This window comes from Chelonus insularis, unplaced genomic scaffold (genome assembly GCF_013357705.1).
Source record: "Chelonus insularis isolate UGA/USDA-ARS -01 unplaced genomic scaffold, ASM1335770v1 contig_12_pilon, whole genome shotgun sequence".
Taxonomy (NCBI): Eukaryota; Metazoa; Arthropoda; class Insecta; order Hymenoptera; family Braconidae; genus Chelonus; species Chelonus insularis.
This window is the reverse complement of record NW_023276370.1, coordinates 87,153-111,328: the sequence shown is the minus strand read 5'-3', so window position 1 is coordinate 111,328 and position 24,176 is coordinate 87,153. Positions and strand designations below refer to the sequence as shown.

The 24,176-nt window shown below is 35.9% G+C and overlaps 1 protein-coding gene across 1 annotated transcript; it reads left to right on the top strand.

Annotated features, from left to right (window-relative positions):
- The first annotated feature begins 6,082 nt into the window (after positions 1 to 6,082).
- LOC118070199 (uncharacterized) lies at positions 6,083 to 6,845 on the top strand. The gene is made up of 2 exons (XM_035088655.1): positions 6,083 to 6,363; positions 6,512 to 6,845. Exons 1-2 carry the CDS (start codon positions 6,083 to 6,085, stop codon positions 6,843 to 6,845), a joined length of 615 nt encoding a protein of 204 aa, XP_034944546.1.
- Positions 6,846 to 24,176: the final 17,331 nt, after the last annotated feature.

Genomic DNA, 24,176 nt, shown 5'->3' with positions numbered 1-24,176 from the left:
TATAAACGGCAAATCATTGGTCGTGATAATTTGCAACGCCATAATGGTCAGTAAAATTCATGCTTTTTTGGAGCTTTTTCGAGTTTGATATTGAAATTTGTTTGTCTCGAAATAAAAAAATAAATGATTTAAAAAAACAAATCCAATGAGTCATTATAATTTATAATGTATTTTTTCTCATTTAGGTACAACAAAATATTATAAAATGAAGGAAAATTTGCCTTTCTGTTTTCTCTCAATTTTCTTTTGTATCCAATGAAGTGAATCATTGGTAATTGAAATAATTATTTAACTAAATACTTTCTTGTTAATATAATATTTCAATTTAATACTCAATTACTAAAAAAACTAATAAAATAAATTATAAATTTAATTCTTCTCCTATGTAACGAACAACTTTGGAAAAACGTATCGAGGTTTCTCGAGACCATCAGTGCATTCTACACGGAGAGAAGGATCGAGTAAAATTTACACTAAAAAACAGGGTAAAAATTGTTCTATGCAGCGTAATGCTGGGATGGTGGTAATTTTTATATTTCGTTAGGATAAATATTACTCAGTATGCAGGGTAAAATTTACCCCTGGTGTCAAATTTAAATACTAAACAAATAACATTTATCGACTGTAGATTATTTATAAATTAAAGCAGTATAAAAACTTGATATATGAGTTTTCATGAAACAAAAAAATATTTGCAATACGTTTTGTTTACCTCAATTATAATAAATAAATTACATAATTAATTAAAATTTCTATGAGATGATTTTTTTCTATTATAATAAAAAAAAAGAATTTTCTTCTATACAAGGGAAAGAATTAAAAGGAATTGATGAAAAGGTTTTTTTCAAAAAGAAGAATTTAGATTTAACTTGAAATCATGAACAAGTTATTTAATTTTTATTGATTTACTGTACATAACATCTTAAATATTATGGCCACCTTCTTACAACATAACTATCACCATTGCTGATTGTTACAATGTGTGTAACACAATGGAATCTAATTGATCTAATCATAGAATTTTCCACTCCCATATCATACTTGCCATTCTATATGACTTAGGAATAGTATTTTAATTTATTTGTATCACTTTTGATTCACATTGATGCGTACTATATGAAGGCTGTTGCACTATTGAAAAAAACACTAGGTCTACGCATACGTATTGCGCATATGGTGATTACGAATACACTCGAAGACAACCGACCATTGTAATCTCACTGCTTTAGAGTGCGGAGAAATAGTGGAATATTTTTGTGTGGTTAATGCAGCCTGGCAACAGAAGGATTGATTTTTGGTTAATAAATTCATATTTAATCGATACTTGTTCTTTGATAATTTTACGTAACGAGGAACCTTCAACTCCATCCTTTTATTTGTTGTTTCGGTAATTTTCGCGGGGTGCAACCGATAAATCTCTTTGCCGGACCTGACCCTCTTTCTACAACCCACATAACTGAGCTCCAGAAGATTCCCTGTCAGGACCTTTTTACCAACAGCATCTTACTTAAGTTTAATTTTTAGATTTTGGAACTAGTTTTAAGCTATTGATTGTTCTAACGTTTGGTTTCAGATTTTTGATTAGAAATTAGTTGTAAGTTTTGGTCTAAGTTTAAGGTTTTTGGGATTTAGATGTAAGTTTTGCCAGTTTAGTTATTCTGGCGATTAAAATAACTTGGCGCCCGTCGTTTATGATGTTTATAAGCAAAACAGGGATGTTAGTTGGTAAAATAGTGTCCTGGAGGAAGGTGAATATTTAGTACACCTACCCCAGTGGAAAAATATCGTTACAAATGGCGCCCCCGACGTGGGGCTGGGCGAATAATTTTCAGTTGTTGTAGTTTCGGAGTAGAGTGGTTGATTTCACTCTATTTTATTTGATAATATTGTCTAAGAAATGATGAATTTGGGGCATTAGAATAAGTAGAAGTTGTAGTTTATGGGTTTTGATTTATGTTGAGATATTTGTTGAATTATTGAGAATTTTGTAGAGTATTAGTCAGGGGGAATTATTAGTTTATTTCCTTTGTCTTGGTGTTGAAGGTTCAAGCTGAAAAACGTTCCTTTTTTTTTTATTTAGAGTGCTTTCTTTGATGGGTTCTGGAACACTCTTCAAGAGATTAATTTTTGTAGTCAATCAGAAAACGTCAAGAGATCGAGAAATTCAAAGATTTTATTGTTTAAATTCACGGAATCATTCGATATAAAATGTTAGTTAGGGATTGAGCTTAATCCAGTTAAGAAAACTACGCAAATCCTTTTCTATAAACAATTTTTTTTCCGTATCAGTATTAGCTCTAGTAATATTCCAGATTTTCCTTTGTTTGTTATCGTTGATGTTGTAAAATTAGATTAACAAAGTAAGTTCGAGACATGCTTTGTTTATTCACGGGACCGAGCTCTAGTTTAATTAAGTAATTTTTTTTTTTGCTTTGCCTAATTTTGGCTATGGAGAGGTCTTCACCACCCGCTTCAGAGATACACCTTTTTTCCCCTTTTTTCCTCGTAAATTTACTTATTTTGGTTTCACCTGTAAATCCCTCGAATTTACGATGGAAAGATCTTTGTTCCCATATTGTAAACAAAGTGTACTTGCTACGTACCTTTCCGGTAGTAAGGGCAAAATAAGCCAATCAGAGAACGCAAGAGATGACGCGAGAGCAAATCCGAGTGTCAGTTCTTCAATTAATCAAGTGATATTTCACTAATAATAATAATATTAATAATAATATAGTAATTATCAACGTTATTGTGGTGGTAGTAAATTATTTAAGTAATTAAATAAAATCAAAAGGCTGTTAGTGGGTGTAAGGAAGTGGATAAGTGCCACGAAAGTAGCTGTTGGATTAAGTACAACACATTTATCGGTAAGTTCCAGTCTTGTTACAGATTATTGCATGATCTAGTGTGCTTCTATGCTTTTTATTAGTGTATTTGATCATTATCAAAGTGAAGATCTAAATAATTTACCCTAAAATCATCGTTGGAAAATGGGAAGAAGTCAACTAAACCAGTGTGGTAGTGCACGTGCTAGCGTTGTGAATGATACCGCAATTTCATGAACGATTCAGTTATTTGCTCTGAATAGTATCATATTAAGTTGTGTGGGAATCGCGGTAAAATTGTTTATTGTCGATTATTTGTGTCAATTCTGGGGTTATTAGCATCTAAAAACGAAAATTTCTAGCCGTTTAGGGTTCTTTGTCAGCGAGATGCGCAGAAAGACGCGCGGTGGAGAAAACGAGAGACCAACGTCAACCTGCACGACTTGCCTCAGTTGCGAGCGGCAGGCATCCCCTCTCCTCGCAACACTCACGCTCGACGCTCGAACGTTGAGTTGAGAGCAAGTTGGGTTCATAATTTTTACATTATTGTAACACTCTCAATTTACCACCCTTAACTTTGTAATTTGGCAGAAGGCTAGAAAGAAGGTTAAATTTTTAAATATAAGTCATAAAATTGTAAAATTTTTAAAATTGAGGGAGTTATGAATCAATGTAAAAAAAAATCATATGTTGTCATTGTGAAACGTAACTAAGTGTTGATTTTGTTCATTTTCGTGACTTTAAGATAAAAGTTATGCGGTCGTTGTATATTTCTTTCTCAGTTAAGCATACAGATTTGTTCTAGTCTTCAAATAATTCGTTACTAAATCAATCAAACAGTACTAGTGGAGTAATTGTAAATCATAACAACCATTAATCTTTACTAATAAATATGTAATTAGCTCTTTTGACCAATTGTGATTTTTTTCCGGTGAATACTTAAAAATGGTTGGTAGCCATGAGTCTATCTCCTTCAATTGGTGGCCGACGTTTAAGTCAACATGGTAGGCTCGAATGAAACGGTGATTTACAACAAAAATACATAATATAAATGTATTAATTTTTTTTTTCAGTTGTGCTACAGTATTATATGAGTAGTTGTTTGCTCGAGTTTTGCTCCAGTTGCGGATCTCTGTGGGAGAATCCAAGACTTAACAGAAGTTGAAAAGAGTGAATAAAGTTTTTTTGTGAATATTTTTTTTTAATTAACGAAAAATGATTAGATAATATAGACTCATGAGAACCAGACCTGTTCCAGAAAGCATTAATGAGTAAAATCGAAGGCAGAAAGGTTCTAGTTTGGAAAAAAAAATTTTATAAAGAGAGAGAGAGAGAGAGATATATATCGACATCATGAGTTTGGGACTAAGAACCAAAATAAATAATGGTAGGATGCTACTCGAAGGAAAACCTTGAAAGTTTGCAATGAATTTTGTTTCTCGGGGTTCTATTAATTTTAGTAGATTTTTCTTTTTTTTTCTTCTCCCTCTTGCGAATGACAGAGCAGGAGAGTTAGCGGGTCAGTGAGAACATGAACGAGAGTCAGGAGACGAGTGAGGTTTCACCGACTCCAGACGTAGCTGAGAGGTAAGAAGTAGATCCTCGTCCTGTTTATGAGACACCGGATGCACATCAAGCAGCAGGGGGATCTGGTATGAATTTGGAAGGCCAAACTTGTGTACCTGGCACCTCAGGTGGGTATAAACGATCTGTGTCTAGCGGTTACCCTAGTTATACCTTCGATCCTCGTTCAGTTCAGGGATATTATTACCCTGAGTTTAATCAACCACCATTTAGTGGAGTCTACAATCACCTGGGATATGAGAGAAGACAATTCGAACATCCTTATATCAATACACAGTGGAGGGAGGGGGGTTATGAAGATAGTCGTAGTGAGGGTTTGAGTACCATCTCTAGTGGGCAAGAATGGAGTAATTTTGGTAATTCTGCCGTTAATATAAATACAGGGAATGTCCAGTCAGGTCAAAATGACAATCCACGACGTAGTACCATTCATCCAACTCATGCTGATTATCGTATAACTCTGACGATTCAATACTCGATCCAGCAAGCTCTAGCCAAGTAAAACTAGTTGCTTTTCTGCAAGCAATGCAACGGTGGGATATTAATTTCAGAGGTGCTCTAAGAGAAGACGTTGAGTTATTTTTGAGTCGAGTTCAAGAAAGTGTTGATTTGTTAGGAGTTAGCGATGAAGTTTTATTGAAAGCTATGCCATTCTTTTTGAAACGTAGTGCTCTTGTATGGTATCATGGTCGTATGGGCTCTCTTGCAAATTGGGTGGACGTAAACAGGGCGTTCCGCTCTAAATTTTCTGATCCAGACTATTAGATAGCGCTAAGAGAAGAAATTGCCAGAAGAACTCAGACTGAAGGGGAGCCTGTAGATTAGTACCTCGCATATATGAATGGATTGTTTGCTCGTACTGACTCTAGATGGATGGACGTGGAATGTGTTCGATATGCTCATCGGGGGTTACATCCAGCCTATCGTATAGCGATTCCTTGGAGCGATAGGTTGTCCATGGCGAAGTTGGAGAATCTGGCAGCTTGTCAGGAGCAAGTTTGGCGTAGTTTAAGAGATCGTAGGCCTCCACCTCGTCCGGAGGAATCCATTTTTTCTGCTTATGCCTACACTGATCCTAGAATCACCAACACTGGACCCTATCCTGTTATCCTCCCTCAAAGAGCTCCAGTAAATTTACAAATGATGCATCCAATGACGAGTTATCCTGCTGGAATGTTGGAGGTCATGCCACCCCGATCCAATATGGAAAAGACGGGTGATCCAACTCATCCAAACCCAACCCTTGGAGCGCTCTTCCGGCTCTAGCGCACTCACTTTGCTTTAATGAGTCAGCTACTAGAAATATTACAGTATCTTCAGATTGTGTTCCAGGATGTAGAAGCGAAGATAACTCTATAATTGATTTCTCAATCAAGTCGAATAAAAACCGTTCCTCCATGGCATTTTATGTATCTTTTCATATTGGTGACCATATCATTACAGCTCTTGTTGATTCAGGGGCCTCAAAATCTTTTGTGGGACAGAATGTTATTAATATCATTAGGGAATTAAAATTGCCAAACAAATTCATTATGTTTCGTAGAGTAGGAACAGCCAGTGGTGCCTGCCATAAGATCAATAAAGAGTTTACCTCTGATATTGAACTGAGTAAATGAGTTATCTCTATTACATTTTTATTAATATATCCGTTGTCCGAAGATTGTATACTAGGTATGGACTTTCTTCAAAAATCTGCGATAGTTATTGATTTTGCTATGAGAACGTGGTTTTTTAGAGATAATCCTCAGTCTCAGTTTACTTTCTCACCAACTATTGCAGCGTGTCAGATTACCTTATATGGTCTTCGAGAAGTAACACGGGGTGAAGGGAGTCAATTAGAACAACTATTGACTGAACTCATTCCTGAGACCCCTAAGGTATTAAATACAACGACCATGGCTGTTCACGATATTGATGTTGGAGATAGTCCAGCTACCGAACAGAATTTTACTCAGTAACTCCAGCAATTTTAGAGACCATGTGGAAAGAAGTTGATAGCATGCGGGAAACAGGGATTATAGAGCAATGCCAAAGTGACTGGGCAAGCCCAGTGGTGATGGTGAAGAGCCAAACAACACCTGGCGATTTTGTATTGATTATAGGAAAGTAAACGCGGTCACAAAGAAAGATGCGTATCCTATTCGTCACATGTCAGATATATTAGATCAACTTCGTCACACTCAGTATATAACCACGTTAGAATTGAGTCAAGCATATTACCAAATTCCTCTAACAGAAAGAGCGAAGCCTATCACTGCTTTTATCGTTCCAGGTAGAGGTTTGTTCCAGTTTACGAGGATGCCTTATGGGTTGACTAATGCTCCAGCTACCTTTCAGAGGTTATTAGATAAGGTTCTAGGCCCTGAGGTTCATTCTCATGTATTTGTCCACTTTGAATCAATTGTTAAAAAAGAATCAAACTTGGGAGTGGGGTGACGAGCAAAATAGAGCCTTCAGGAATTTGAAAGAAAAATTGACTTCTGCTCGGACATTGTCCAGTCCTGATTTCAGCGTACCCTTCACCCTGTAGACAGACGCTAGTTCAGTAAGCCTAGGAGCTGTTTTGACTCAAGTTATTGATGGAGAAGAAAGAGTGATTGCATACGTGCGTCGTTCATTAACCGATCCTGAGATAAATTATTCTATAACAGAACAAGAGTGTTTAGCAGTCATCTGGACCATACAAAAGTTTCGTTTTTATCGAAAGGGTTATTCATAACGTCAAAAATCCTACAGGTCGGCTAGCAACATGGGCTCTAGAACTATTGGAGTGTGATTTTAAAATTGTTCATTGAAAAGAGGCCCTGCACAATGTCCCTGATGCCCTGTCTCGTACTCCGGAAGATCTACACGGAAGTTTTACACTTCATAACAGCTACAGAAGAACGGTGGTGTATTCGTCGTTATAGAGGTGTCGAGAGACAGCCTCATAAATTCCCAGACTGGCGTATTAAGGATCTTAAATTATATTTTCATCGACCTTCGGCTTTTATTGACGTAGAAATTGAAGACCTAGATGCCTGGAAGTTAGTTTTACCCAGAGAGGCCAGGTTAAGAGCGCTCCAGAAAGGTCATTGTACGCCACAAGCGGGTCATCTACCTCGTAGTAAATCGGGGTTTTCGTACGTTCTAGTAATCCAGGACTTGTATGCCAAGTGGATTGAGGTCCAGCCTTTAAAAAAAGCTACAGGCAGTCTTATGAGCTCGTTTATCTACGACACCGTCGTATCTAGATGGGGTGCCCCTCGTAGATTGCTGACAGATAATGGTACAGAATTTGTAAATCATAATTTACGTCTTCTATCTAACACCATAGGGTTCAGGCATGTCATGACACCTCCATACCATCCTCAAGCGAATCCCGTCGAGCAGGTGAATCGAGTAATCAGAACCATGTTGATTTCGTTTATAGGAAACGACCACAGAGAGTGGGATAAGTTTCTTCATGACTTTCGTTTTGCACATAATACCGCTCACCATAGGGCCCCCGGGGTTGCATAGATGTTTCTGTCCTTAAGATATGTCGCGTAATAACGGGGGCAGATTAAAGATTATTAATCATAATCCGTCGTGCCCCATATTCGTACTGCCTTATATGGTGGTCTGAATACGGGCACGTGGAACACGTCGAGCGTGAGACGTGTTGGCGACCGCCGACCAAAGTGGATAAAGTTGGTACTACGGGAAGCCAAATTCCAAGCCCTGTGCCTGGGGCTGCAAAGTCAAAATATAACATGTAGGCCTAGGTACAATTGGTCAATTGAGGTCATTGGGAAATGCCATCGCGAAGAGAGTAGAGTTATTTCCCAGAGTTATGCCCAAAGAGGCGAGGTACTCAATTTCCGTCCTTCGGACGGGGGAAGCATGGTGAATATCGCTCACCATAGTTCCTAGAGTCTTCACTAGCCTTCGGGAACTTTGGACGAGACCAAAGCACTGTTCGATTACGCCAAAAGCACGAGGACCAAGTAGAGATGATAGAACGACCAACAGACGACTGGATGCAGCGTATGAGACGACTGGAAGGACTACGAGCTTCAGTAACCCATGCTCTAGAGGAAGCTCACTACTACAACCAAAAGAGGCGTGATGTAAAGAACAACATTGGAGACTTAGTTTGGAAAAACACCATGTCTTGTCATCAAGTGCTCAACATTTCTCGGCCAAATTGACACCACCATATCATGGGCGTTTCAAAATCACGAAGAAGACCTCAAAAGTCGTGTACGAAATCATTGACCTAGATGGAGTTCCAAAGGGAAAAGTCTCCATTCAAGATTTAAAGTCCTATAAAGCTTCAGTATTTAAGCTTAAAGCTTAAAAATATTTTTTTTTATTTTTGTTTTCTTTCACCCGCATGCTCTAGTACAGTAGTGTCTCTTAAAATTTTCCCTACTTAACCATTGTCCGTTTAGTGCTTCATTTTTTACTTGTAGATTGTTGAACTAACCTAAAAATTTCTGGGTGAATTGAATGACGAAGACCATTTGTATTTTTCAGGTATCAGAAGACGATTGAGAACTGCTCCAGTATGGCCGGATGTCATCCAGATGATGACGCGTTTAACTTTGTTAAGTGCCAAGGGCAGGAAAAAGTAGCGGAAGGTGACGAGAACTTGGGGGTAGACTCGTCAGACGGGAGCGATCTCGAATCTATTCCACAAGCAAGGCGTGGTTGACCAGGACCCGGAGGGCTGGGCACCTTAGAGCTGGATAAAGGTATAGTGATGGATAAAGATCCCCTGTGGGATCCTATTAGGCAGTACGTTCCAGCACTAGTATAGCTAGATGAATATCAACCTGGCTTAGTGAGAGCTCTAGGGGCAACATCCAAAGCCTTGGGACACAAAGTCAACCAAACGTGTCCACTTAAGGAAAAGTTTGGCATCAAGATTCGCCACGCGCTACCCGAGGAGATCCGGGAGGTGCCCAGGATGATAGATGTGGGAGTCCAGAGTGATCCGATGAAGAAGAGGATTACGTTAGTACCCCCTAGAAACTTGTCAACCCACACACTTGTGGGAAATGGGAGTGGTGGGCCAGATCTAGCAGCTCACTGTCTAGCTTTTCTCATGCTTGGAGTGGCCCTAACTAACAAGATTAACTTGCCTCTAGCTACAGTCAAAGCCACCTCAGGTCCAGTCAAATCAGATATTGAGGCTCCAGGTTCAGTGAAACCAGTGACAACGATTCCAGATCGATCCAGGAAGATCCCGCTCACGATACCAGAGACCGAGAAATTATGCTGGAGCTGCCGAGAATCGGGCCCCCGCTACAGCTAATGCCCTCAGCAGAGACGAGTCTTCTGCCAGGTGTGTGGGCGGAGAGGAGTTACCGCTCGTACATGTAGCCATTGTCATCAACGGTGGGAGAAGATGGGGCCATATGTTCCATAATATGGCAGGAACATACCTCGAGCTTCATCCACTTCGGAGGACACCTCTCGACCAAGTACGAGTCAAGCTTGGTGACTCGACTGACCCCAATGACACCTTGTCACACGTTTTTTTTTCATTTTTATTTTATTATTCTATTTTCTATTTAACATTAAATTCTTTCCATTATCTCTCCTTATTTATAAAATTTCACTTCACTACGTTAACTATTTTTTTTTGTGTTTCTTTATAAACAATATTTGAATATTTTTTTTTTGAGATAATTTTAGGCAGGTGCCATAACTGCTTCCTAGTAAAGACACATTATTATTAATATTATTCTACTGATATTACGAAAGCAATACAAATTCCTAAAAGTATACCATATACCACTTCACTTATAATTTCTATTTTCCTAAAATAGTAGATTAACCATAATTATGTGTTAAATATTAATGTAATGGACAAAAAAAAAATAATAAATAAGGGTTCCCTGAAAGTAATCTGATACAACAGTGTGTGAAAACCCTAACTCAAACCTCATCCCGAAATCCGACCTCGTGTAACTTACTAGTGTTAGTGCTACAGCCAAGATAATATGAAGAAACTGGGGGAAAGATGGATGAATCCAGGAACTGCAGCTAAATATGAATGCACCTCGCGTATGGTAAGTTTCGGAAGTTTCATTGTTACTTACGTTGGTAGCTGTCACCATACTTAGACAATAATGTGATCAGAGACTTAGGCTAGTTCAAATTCATGCTAAAGTACTTTATGGGCTGTTGCATGGCCCCAGCAGTTAGGTTGTCCTCTTTCCAGTAGTCTTGTCTCAAAATAATAAACACACCGAAAGAAACTGGGGAGAATTAACGAGAGAGAGCTATCACTCCATAGGCCTTAAGTGTTTAGCCAAAGAAAAAATAAAGAAAAAAAAAGAGTAATAATAAAAATAATAATCAGCGCTTATAGAGCATTCGCTATGTCTCTTTGTTGTATGTGTTTCGACTGCTCCAGCTTACAATGGTTCAGAGAACCTTGGCTAACGTAAGTACGTGAAGAGAAATAATTAAATAAGATACAATGCTTCGAGATTATGCTAAGGTTTAGTTTGCTCTAGGAAATCATTTAGCATTAATAATTAATCATTGTAGTTGAGTTGTCCCAGCATATGATTTAATTGTTGCACGACCAATTCTTTTGTTCATCGGATTGCTCTAGTTGAGATGCTTTGGAAAGTAAAGAGTTTTTTGAAGTAGTTAATAAAATGAGTTACTTTATAAGCTCTAAGGCTTTGATAAATTTGTCTAATTTCAAGATGTTCTCGTCAAGTTACAGTTTTGATTTTATAATTTTTCGAGTGGTCCAGGTTAATGTACAGAAGAACATGAGACTCTACGTCTGTGCATATCAGGCGTGGGTTCGAGCTGAGCAAAAAGTACAAGTAGAGTCCAGTAAAGTTGTGAGGCAGTTCCAGTATGCAGTGAAATCAGAACAAAGTTCCAATTAACCAACAAACAGTCACAGCTATCCAGTATCATCAGAGGCAGAAAATGGAGTGTTCCAGTTGTTCCAGTTTATATTAAATCTTTTATTGCAAATGTACTGAAGAAGATTGTGTCAGTGAAGACATTATTACTCATAGTTAAGATAAGTTATAAAGTATTTCAGTCGAAGGAATTATAGTTATTATTGTTATTATTTGTTTCCAAAAATTATTGTAAAAAGAGGTAGGAAGATTATGTATGTAATTCTGGTAGTAGAAAAAGATTCAATAGGATGAGGAGAAGAAACGAGCATTTGTGAAGTGGAGAACCATTAAGTGGAGAAATGAATCGCTAACGTGGAGTAGAGGGCCAACGAAACGTGCCACCCGTTAGACGGTCCATGCTAGGAGACGTTCTAGCCCTATGAGTTATCATCATCCGGTCAGGTCCAGCAACGTGGCACTCCAATAAAAGAGATGGATGTGTGAAAGGTGCATTTTGAAGATTTTGTGAAATAGTTAGATTTAAGTTAAAGAATTAGTTGTAAGTCTGCAGGCCTTGTGGGGGAAGCCTGATCAACTTTGCCTCCAGAAAGGCACCTAAAAGAGCGCTGTCCTTCCTTTGGATAAATTATCGGCAGCGATTGATTGTGATTGTTTTTTTTTTACCGACTGTGATAAATTATCTTCAATGATAATACCGATTTTGTAGCAACCACGATTAAAATTTCACTATCAGCAAAAATAACTGATTTTCAAAGGTTTGTCAATAAATTAATATTCTCTCAAATTTGCGCTATCGACTCTCGGGTTTTTCTGAAAATAAATAAATGAAAACAGTTATCTTTTTCGTGTACACAATTTATTTATAGCAAAAAAATTTGATTAATACATGAATAACATAATCATAATTATATAATACATATATTTTTTTACAATATTTTACAAGTGGTGCTTTATCTATAAATTTTTTCCTCGTGAGTAGAGGTTCTGCTTCTTTATCACAATATGATGTTTGAAAATCTCTATACATATCATATAATAAGGCAAATTGATTGTGACTTATGTCAAGATCCATGTTGCCATATGGAAAGCATTGTGAATTGAGGAAAAGTTTTACATCGCTTAGATCACAATGATCAAAATGACTTGCATCTTTTGTAGCATCATTTTTGCGTGCAGTTTAAAATCCTAATACAACATAGCGGGATTTTTTCGATTGAGTTGATGTTCTTACGACCCATACGTGTTTGGCTGTATTTGGCAGCATTGGATATTCATATAATTCCCATGATCTGAAACTCACTGGAATCGGTGGGTCTTTTGCGATGTAACTTAACAATTCTACTTTTTTCATGTCTGCTACAGTAACATGAGGAATTATTTATTCAATTTTTATAAGCGTGATCGTCTCTTCAGGTTCCGCTGCAGCTAGTACAATTGCATTAAGATCGGTATTTGAAGAAGTGGGTATTAATTGATGTTTGGCATTGACAATTATGCGATGATAATCTTCAACAAATCCCAATAGCATATGTAACGCTATCGAAACATCAAAGTATCCATTATCATTAAATAATCTTTTATTATCAGTTACCCAACCTGCATTATCTTAATAATTTTTTTGACTTGGATGAAGAGATAGATATCCCTTCATGAGACTTGTAAGACCAACATTTTTATTTTGGTCAATCTCAACATCTTGTAATTCATATCGTATTTCTTCAAATAAATAGTATACGGCCATATTAACGAATCTTGATGTTGCTGCTACTGCATTTCCGTAAGATTTTGTAAATTTCACCGTAATATGAAGGAAACTTTTGCTTGGCAACAGACATAAATCTTGATGTTGAACTGAGATATGTATCTCATCGTTATTATTATATGTTGTAGATGCATATGGTTGATGAGCATGCACCTTAATGTGTGCAATAGACTCATCAAATATGACACCTTTGCTTATTGCTAATTTTTCTTCTTCCATGGTAAAAGACATGCAAGGCAGCCCACTTTCACTTTAATTTTGTTGCACTTTTGCGTATTTTTAGATAAGTTAATCGTTTGAGTTTTCTTCATAGCTTCCACCATTGAGTGTATAATAAAATTTATTGCTGCCGTTATCAATATTTGGAACGGAATTAAAGGTTAACAATTCCACAAGTCCTAGGGTATATTCTTTAGATGATAATAATTCAATTGGTGGGAAATAAAACGCTTTTAGAATGGACGTTTATCCAGACAATGTTAACGTGAGTGAATCATCCATCACTGATACATATTGGCAAGTGCATATTACTTTCATACTTATACAACACAAGTGTCCGCAATTATCTGTACTGTAATCTTGATGTTTTTCATGATTGTACAGTATTTTATCTACATTAAGATATTTCATAAGCTCATGTAGTAGCTGCAAATTGCCAAAACTGTCATAATATATAATTTTATTACCACGTTTTTTATATGCCACCTAATGTGTTCCATGTCCAGTTTTGTCATCGAGATTAATAATTGCTGATTGATTTCATTACGGTGTAGATTTTGGAAGATTATTTCGCATAAAAATACCACGAAAAAAGGGTATTTTCATGATTCTTGCATATTTTTGAAGTTCAGTATCAGTCAGCGCACGATGGAGTAAATTAAAAAATTTTTTTTTTGCCAGCTTCAAATACGATTCTAATCCTCTCTTGTGCGGTTTTAGACGTAGACCTTTACCCAAAGCTATTGCTTCCATTTTCTCGTAATGTCATTTAGCTTCTTTTAATTGACGTTTGGCGTCTCTAGCATCATTAATTGCTTTTGCAATGCCAGCAGCGCCACCTGCTACAGCACCAACTGCACTTAAACCTGCAAATAGAGGTATAAGAGGTAAAATACCTCCCACTTTTGGCGGCATTGGTATAATACGTGGAAGTTTGATTTTTTTCTTTCCACCAGCATCGCGAACAGTCTTCCGTGCAGCAGCTAATGTAGGTTTAATAGGATCTAAACTGGAATTTAACATAAGCCTTGCTGAATTAAAAACTTTTCGCAAATGTTTAACTCCCTTGTCCTTCTTGTTTATTTCTTTCAAACCCACTCCCAATTTTGATTTAACTTTTATGACGTTGGAAATTCCTAAAGCAGCAATTCGTTCAGCAATATCTGCGTCTCTCGCAAAATCACGTTTCATAGATTTTTCAGCAAGTATTCTATCAGCTGCGTTTCTAGCTTCAATGTTATCTCGATTTTGCGAATATGCAATATCGTGTTCTTTACAAGCAGCGTCCAATGGATTGATTCCTGGATCTCCACGTGCTAATTCTTCTTCAATCTAGTTCCCGGACCACAATAATGATATCCTGGTATATGAAGTTCAAATGGCAATTTGTTTAAAAGTGTGTTTACAATACCAGCACCTCGTTTTTTGATACGTCTTTGCACTATTATTGTTCAAGAACGACTAACTCGACACCTATAAAAGATGTAAATTTATAGCTAGAATGTCATTCTACATCAAGATGAAGTTTAATAAACAGGACATTAAGTTGCCTGTAATCAACTTCAACCTATCACGAGACACAAATATCAAACGTCACGGGCAACTGTTACCAAATAGTGTCCGTGGTGTTATTTGTGGTCCATCAAATTGTGAAAAGACAAATACTCTTTTAGCACTTATTGTACATCCAAATGGCCTACGATTTGAAAATCTTTATTTGTATTCAAAATCATTCAACCAACCCAAATATTAGTTTTTAAAAATAATAATTGAACCAATTAAAGATACTAAATTTTATGCTTTTAATGAGCATGAGGAAGTGGTAAAACCGGATGAAGTAAAACTCAACTCAATTATGATTTTCGATGACGTAGCATGCGAAAAACAAGATAATATGCGAACCTATTTTTGTATAGGACGACATAGAGATATTGACTGCTTCTATCTTTGTCAAACTTATGCACGAATTCCTAAATATTTGGTGCGTGACAATACAAACTTTCTTGTACTTTTCAGGCAAGAATACATGAATCTCAAACACATTTACGATGATCATGTGAACACTGACACGACTTATTCTCATTTTCGAGATATATGTTCAATGTGCTGGAATAATGATAAATATGGCTTCTTGGTAATTGATAAAGACAGTGATCTTAATAATGGGCGATATAGAAGAGGATTTGATTGCTTCATAAGTATAAATTCATCGTGAATACATTAAATTGTACATTATGTATGTGATTGTCAAAGTGTCAACATGAAAACGACGAAGCTGCAACAAGAAAAGAAGATATCGCATCAAATAGCAAAAGCTAGTGATGCAATACGCCAAAAGCATAAGTTGATTAAACTTGGAAGAGATATGACTCAACAAACCATGAGTGAAATATTTAAACCTATGGCGACTTCTCTTAAACAATTAGCTGATAAAACATTTCTTTAAGAGGAACCACAAAAAATAAAAATAAAAAAAGAAGAACCTAAAGAAGAAGTTGTAAGCAAACAAGAAAGCCTTACACCTGATTTTGAAATAACTGATGATGAATCTTATACAACAGCAACAATTACCCATCAAAGTACTCCTATTAAAGACATACCTGTAGTAAGGTATTTGAAGATGTTCGATTCTAAGCTCTTGTCCAAAAAATTAGATACAAAGTATGGCATACGAAAGTTAAAAGGTAATCGACTGATGATGGGTGACTCTGAAGTCAGGTTTGACAATAATTTTATTTATATTGATGATAAAAAATACAACACTACGTCTGGTCTATTGGAATTATTGTTTATGAATTCACTTGATCAATCAAAAATAACAAAAAAAGATGAAATCACTTATGGCGGAATTATCAGTATGACAAACGCCTATCGAAAGCATTATCTTCCTGACAGAAGTATCAGAGTAGATAAGAATTTAAGAAAATTCACTGACATAACCAGTAAATATATACCGAAAAGTGGAGAAAGTTTACCACAATACATGATTAAACATAAACAAAATCATTCTACCGATTGTATTTATTGGGATGATCCCAATGAACTTGTAAATGGACTTCGTTTACTTATTGCATCTCAAACTGCTGGAAATTTCAGTCATACTAACGAAATTTTATCAATTTTAGAGGAATTGCGTGGAGCTGAAATCATTCATTAATCTGATGTATTCTACACATCTACTTATTCTTTGGAGAACTTTTGAAGTGAGAGGTTTAAAAATGAGTGTTGACGTTTTGGACGACAGTAGGCAAAAGATATTGTAAGAAGTGCTGTTCCTGGGTCTCCTGGTGAAGGATTCAAATTAACTGTGGATCAACAGTTTGACATGGACAATGAGAGATCGTGTAATCTCGCTGAACCAGTAGATTTGAATGATTATTAGGAGTAATTAAAAAAAAGATTACAATTGTAAAAGAATTTATTGAAATAGAATTACGTCTGTTATGCGAAACTGTAGCAAATTTAAGAAGAATTGGTAAAGAAAATATAGAAAGAAGCCGGATCATCGATGTTCAAGTAGAGCAACATATTGAATCATCACAAGAACATCGTAAATGTCTGAAAGAAAAATTGAATGAAACAATTGAACTGCATGAGTCAGATTGATTACGTTTACTGAAAAAAGCAAATCGTAAACAAGCAGAAATTATTAAACAATTGAAAGAAAATATTTGGAAATATCTTGATCAGCAGCATCATGAACGAGGAAAAAAAAATAATAACTGAAGAGCTGCATAGACCGGTCAGAAGAAATTATCAACGACGACATGTTGATGTACGTGGGCTTGATGAAACTTGGCAAGCTGATCTAGTTGACATGACATCATATAAATCTTATAATAAAGGTCATCAGTATTTATTGACTATTATTGATATTTTTTCAAAATACGCTTGGGCTGTGCCCACAAAATCTAAAAATGGTAAAGATATAGCCCATGCAATGAAATCGATTCTATCACAAAAAAGAGTGCCAAAATTTTTGCATGTTGATAGAGGAAAAGAATTTTACAATAAAGAATTTGAAGCACTTATGAAACAATATAATATCAAAATGTATTCCACACATAGTAATCTTAAGGCATCTATATGTGAACGATTTAATCGCACGTTAAAAAGTCAAATGTGGAAACAATTTACTTTCCGAGGTAATTACAAATGGATAGACATCTTACCAAAATTGATGACATCATATAACAATAGCAAACATAGAACCATCAAAATGAAACCGATTGATGTTACTTCAGCCAATGAGAAACAATTCCGTCATATTATCTACAATAACAATAAACTTGAAGTTCAACAAAAAATGAAGAAGACTAAATTTAAGGTTGGGGACAAAGTACGTATAAGTAAATATAAGCATGTCTTTAAGAAGGGATACACCCCTAATTGGGCAACTGAAATCTTTAATGTAAGTCAAGTATTGAACACTGTTCTGACTTCGAGTCGGCCGGACGAGCAACCTAAAAACTAGTGGACTGTAATAATTAAGAGCAGAATAAGAACAAAGGTTGGATGCTACTTGGTTCCTTAAAATAGTTTATTAACACCGAATTGCATGGGTTTTATAGATTTTATTCAACAATAACACTTAACTTAAACAATAGAAATTGATAATCACTGAGTTTATGTGAGTTGACTGTACATTAATTGTTTATACACTTATGAATTGTCTGATTGTTATTTTTTCACCAAGAAAAGTCTCAAAACAGTGAATAGCAACATTCACGGTATACACCAGAGTTGTTCGGGTGTGCGATGTATGTCTCTTGCTGAAGAGCTAGAAACAATGGCTGACAATATGTAAAGTGATGCTCAAAAATTATCATGTTATACAAAAGATGAAGCTGCTAATATTAAATGGATACTTTTAACTCATAAAGAACAACAACAAGTTGAAAAAGAAAAAAAAATAATTAAACGTCTTGATAAAATTAATAAACGAATGTTAAAAGAAATTTAAAAAAATAAGCCCAATAAGAATGAAGATGATCTTGTCATATTATTTGTAGAAGATAAATTCAATACAAATTAATGTAAATAATTCATAATATTTTTTTTTCTTACAAATTATTTTTTTTACATAAACCTCACATTTACAATAATTTATTTACACTATTTAATATAAATTATAACCCCAAGTGTATCAGTTGTTTGTGCTAAAGAACTATTTTAATGTCTTCCCAACTTAATGCTAATTTTTGTCTACTAATTGTATGTACTTCATGTCTCTTGCTGACTATATGATATTCCGTTTGACATCATTTTCCATGATTAAGTAAGCATTTTTTGTCATCATCAAATGTTATAGATTTGATTGTTGCAGTTTTGACACCCTTTGCTTTACTATATTTGTCTTTTTTATTTTGAACTTTAAATGTGTACATTTTTGCTTTTAGACCCATGAATTCCGTCATTATTTTACCTTTATTTTCATCTTTCATAAGACCTACAATTTTTGACTAATGGAATATTAAAACGGTTATTTGGTGGATAGTCTGAGGTGTCAAATTTATGTATATTATCTTTGATGCAATCGTTAATATCAGCATGGAGAAATTGATAAAGTAAACGATCTGTATCTGTGTATAATAATTTTACCTGATTGTCTGTAAATTGTCTTTTAATTAAATTGTAATGGAAATCATAAATAAACATGTTTGAAAGATCCAAAACTACAAATCCTACGTATATCAGCTTATTGAAATATATATTTTTTCGCTCCATTTTTATTATTATCATGTCATTGTTAAAAATTAAACTATTGTGGAATTTTAGAGAGGCAATGAGATTTTTTACACCATACCGACCTTCTCACTGTGTAATAAACTTCATACTTCCGAACGTTTTCCATTATTTTTCCGTAAACTGCATTATTCATTAAATTATAGAAATTCTTTTCAAAATCATTCTTAGATTTTTTTCGTAAATCGGTATTCAGATCTACATACTTCTTCATCCATGGTGATTGATTAAATTTAAGGATCCTATGGATTTTGGTTACAATCATTCCTAAATCGAGACATTGTCTTAAATTTCTGTAGTGAATCACATATTCAAGTTGAGGTAATAATGTCGTCATAAGTTTGCTGATATTGCTGTTTGGAGGTTTACGGCGTTCAGGACACAATGGCAAATCTTTATGATGCTCTTGTAAGATTTTTGGATACTCTAAATCAACCTCGAAAATGTAACCAACTGGAGAATCATTGGAGATATTTTTAATTATTTCACAGATATTAGAAATATTGATGTCATCTTTCACCCATTCAAATGATCCAGTTGGTAGGTACTCACTCATTGCTGCTCCATACAAATTATTTACATCAAAATACATGAGATATGATATATTTTCATTGGGGTTATGATCATTACACATATACGGGTTATTTGCTTTTGCATATCTATTTAAACACTGTGCCACTCCTCCTCTAATACGTTTTTCTATAAAATTAAGCATTTCCGCATTGTCCAAGAGTTCAAGTTCAACTTCTGTATATTTCAACATAGCATCAAAACCTAATCCAGGTGCAGTGTAGTGATTTAACGGATCAAGCTCATAAGTAGAAACGCAACTTTGTCTAGAATTTTGAGAAATGTCTACTAACAGAAGAACGTCTGTTTTTAAATATAAATCTATATATTCACCGAGGGTGTTTAGTTGAAATTGATCTCAAACGCGCCGTGCATGTTGGTAATCATCATCGGAAATGTCCGAATCGTTGAGTTTCGAATAGAATTTTGTTTTGTCAGGTAGTTGTCGTTCGTCAAGTTTTTGCCAACTGTCAATACATTCATATGGGAAAACACCTTTACGAGTTACTAACTGAAATTTATCTGGCTCGGGATAGAAACTTTTGGTAATTGATTTAGCGTTATTATCCAAAAATGATGCAAGTTTCTCAATACTATTGCTCATGAATCGGAAAGAATCAATAAATCGTAATTTAACAACTATTGCTTTCTTTCTTTTTTAATAAAAAAATGTGAGTCATATCCTGAAAGGTTATGAAAAATGACTGGAATTATGCATGAATTTTGATAATTTAAATTACAATTAACATGAGCAGCGCCTCGATAATTGCCTGTAAAGTGACAGTGATCATGTACTTTCGTTTTATCATGTAAAAATGGGTTATTATAAATGTGACAGATTTTTGCATTACGAAAATCATTTTATTGTTAGGATGTAAATGGTTTCATTGGTACTATGTTTTCTAGGTAAGTTTTGATAGTTTCAGCTATTTTTTTCAACTTAATCATGAACCAGCTTATACAATTAATGTCACATTTGAGATTAAATCGACATATTGAATTGTCATATGTACAGTGCATATAATAGGCTACACTACATGGAATATGCTTTTGATTACCTTTATTATCAGGTTCAAGAATACTCGCAAGATCAGCATGGATAGCAAATGGCACAGGCTCTTTAAAATGGGAATTTTTAAATTTTATTTTAACACCTTTTTCCGGAAGTGAAATTCGCGTATCGTTCATATTGATACAATCTTTTTGATGATTTTTATATAATTTTTCTATCTTAAAGTGATTTAAATATCTATTACATAAGAATAGTTTGTGTGCATTTTTAGAAATTTGATTTCCAACTAATCTCGAAAGATCCTTTATCAGACAAAAATGAAAAACTGGATTAATATTATTTTCATCACCTACTTCTACTCTACTGTGTACCATTAACAGGTGAATACATGGCTCATTTACTTTATAATATTTACTTAAATATAACGAAATAATTTCACAATTATTATCTAAACCATACGTACAGTAATCTAAACCATACGCATTTATTGCTAAATCGTTGAGTTTTTCAAATTTGGGAACATCATGTAAGTTGCGGGACAGTTGATACCTTCACATTTTAACACACTTTTGTCATCAGGATATAAACTTGTTCTTGTTGAATTTACAAAAGAGGATAAAAAGCTGCACTAACCGCCCAAAAAAAACCACATTGATCGTTGTTTTTAATATTTAGTACTGCTTTTTTTTGTTGTATAAATTTTGGTAGAGGTATAAATGTAGATTGTCCAGCTGATAGAGGTTGATAAAGATTGATATTGACTTGCAGATATTCAATTTCTACAAGTGACCAACCAGAATCTCGTTTTTGAAAATCTTCGACTTTTGTTAGTAGTTTGTTAACAACATTTTCCAGAAAATGTTTTTTTATGTCTGTTGACGGTAAAATTGCTTCATTTTTAACATTAAAATACTTAATTTCTACAACTGTTCCATCATTTGTTTTATTATTGAATTTACAAGCGAGGGCAAAGTTTATTTTTCAATTTCCCTCACTTATTACTATAGCTGTCAACATTTCGGTAATCAGCTTTTCAGCGTCCAATAAGAAGTCTCGTAAATTTAAATGTCGCAAGTTAATGACAACACCAGTGCAAATTCGATTTTGGAAAATATTTTCTAAATCTTTCCATCGAATCAATTGTTCTGTTGATTGAAGGCTTCCTCCAATGATTAAATGATTTATAAACTTTTCATGTAATGTGCCGAGTGCTGCAATTATCGATTGAATTCGTTGTTTTTCACCAACCGATAAACCACTCGATTGCAAATGTCTGTTTAATGTAGTAATATTGTCACTACTAATTTGCATCCCCTTATCAATGATTTTACTAGATTCATGATACAAAGATGGTAGAAGAGCAAATTCTTTGATTGTTATCGACTTTTTACTAAATTAGCTGTAAATCCGTATATACGTTTATATATTCATAAATTTACGAATAACTTTGTATTATGTTCACCAAAAAAGCGCCGTCCTTCCTTTTTCCGTTGAAGTTAATTTTGTAAAACTCAATGGCGAATTTCTTACTGGACAAAAAATACTTATGCATCGTTTAAACATATTGTAAAATATTTGTATGTCGCCATCTAATGACTATTAGACTAACGACAGTTTCATAAGCTGTTGACGTTGCCCGACAATGAAAATGTTTATAGCAACGAGAGGAGAGTTTGTTGATCTTTAGTTTTTGACTGAGACTTGAATTGACCGGACATCTCCGGAAAATTATACTCTCTGCAGCGCATCTAGCTAGTACCAAGAAAGATCTCGACCATCGGGTAACAGATGGTATAGACCTTTTTACACTGAATAATACAGTCTATAATGTGGCTCGAGGGTTCACCCAGGGAACACGAACACCTGTCAATCCTCAGTTAAGCCTGAAAAGATGCATCAAACAGATTGCAAATAAGATCAAAAAGGCTCGACAGGGTGCATCTCGTATTCGAAGTGTGATGGATCACTTAAATACTTACAGGCCTTATACGCCAAGGATTCAGCGTATCGTGGCGAACATTAGACGTGAACATCACACTTTGAATACGGCCGTGTTACTGATCCTAACGGAAAGGTACACAGGCAAAATAAGATCGCTAATGGCCATCAAAAAGTCATTAGCAAAGCAGTACAAGCGGCGAAGGGACAACGGATTGTTCCAATCTAACCCTTCGCGCTTTCCTAAGCCGCAGGCCCCTGTCACTTAGGAGCCTCTAAGTGCAGAAAGAGTCGAAACCTACTGGACCGGAATATATTGTCGCATTAGTGCGCTAGATATAGACACTCCAGCCCTTCAACTTTTCAGAGAATTCTGTGACGAACATCTATCACGAATTCCTGAAGAGTTTCAACGAGTCAGCATTGATGAGATCAGGAATGCTCTAAGGAGCACAAAAAACTGGGCTGCCCCTGGGCCAGATGCAATCCCCACCTTCTGGTGGAAGAAACTGACGTCATCCCACCAGCATCTGGCGCATATCTTCTCAGAATATCTAGGAGAAGATACACCCATTCCTGGATAGCTCGTTGAAGGGCGTACTGTGCTGATCCCAAAAGTGGTGATGTGTCTAACCCTAAAAACTACAGGCCTATGGCATGTCTAAATACTCTCTACAAATTGTTTACGAAGATTTTGAACGAGAGGATTTTGTCTGCAATAGAACCTGTATAGAGACAGATAAACGAACAACGTGGCAGCAAGCGTGGCTTGACAGGTTGCAAGGAGAACTTGCTAGTAGACCGATGCGTCACAATGGACGCATACTACTACAAGCGCAACTTGTCAATGGCCTGGGTGGATTACAGAAAGGCATTTGATACAACATCATACGAGCTTCTCCTCTACTTGCTCGAATGCCTTTTATTACCCCCACAAATAGTGAGATGCATCGAACGTCTGATGCCGCTCTAGAGGACACGTTTCACCGTAATATCTGGTGAAACAAAAGTGTCTACCAGAGCAGTGCCATTTAGGAGAGGCGTATACCAGGGAGACACCCTGAGTCCTCTTCTATTTTGCATCTCACTGCTGCCATTATCTGTCACTCTACGCCGAACGCCTGGATATGAAGTCGAACAAGTATCCAACCGCGTACAGACAGGAGCATCATAAAACATCTGGATGCTAGAGAGACTTACCGATATCTTGAACAGGCACAATCTCCTTTACAGGACGTGTCTGTCATCAAAGATACTCTCCGCAGTGAGTACAAGTGGCGACTTAAGAGAATATGGGGCTCTGAATTATCAGGCCCTAACAAAGTCAAAGCCACGAACATGCTCGCTGTCCCAGTCTTGCTATACTCATTCGGAGTTCTTAAATGACTCCGAAAAGAGCTTGAAGATCTAGACATTATCACGAGGAAAGTGATGACGTTATATCGAAGTCATCACCCGCGATCTTCTGTCCAACGCCTATACTTTCCCCGTGATCTGGGAGGGCGCGGACTACTAAGTTTGGAGTGTCTACGTGACAGGTTAGTGATAGGCCTGGCTTATGACATCTATGAGAGCTCTGATCCTCTTCTCAAGTTCGTGAACAGCTTTGAACTATTTGGAAGGGATGCGTTCCTATACAGAGCAGCATATCAGGCAGC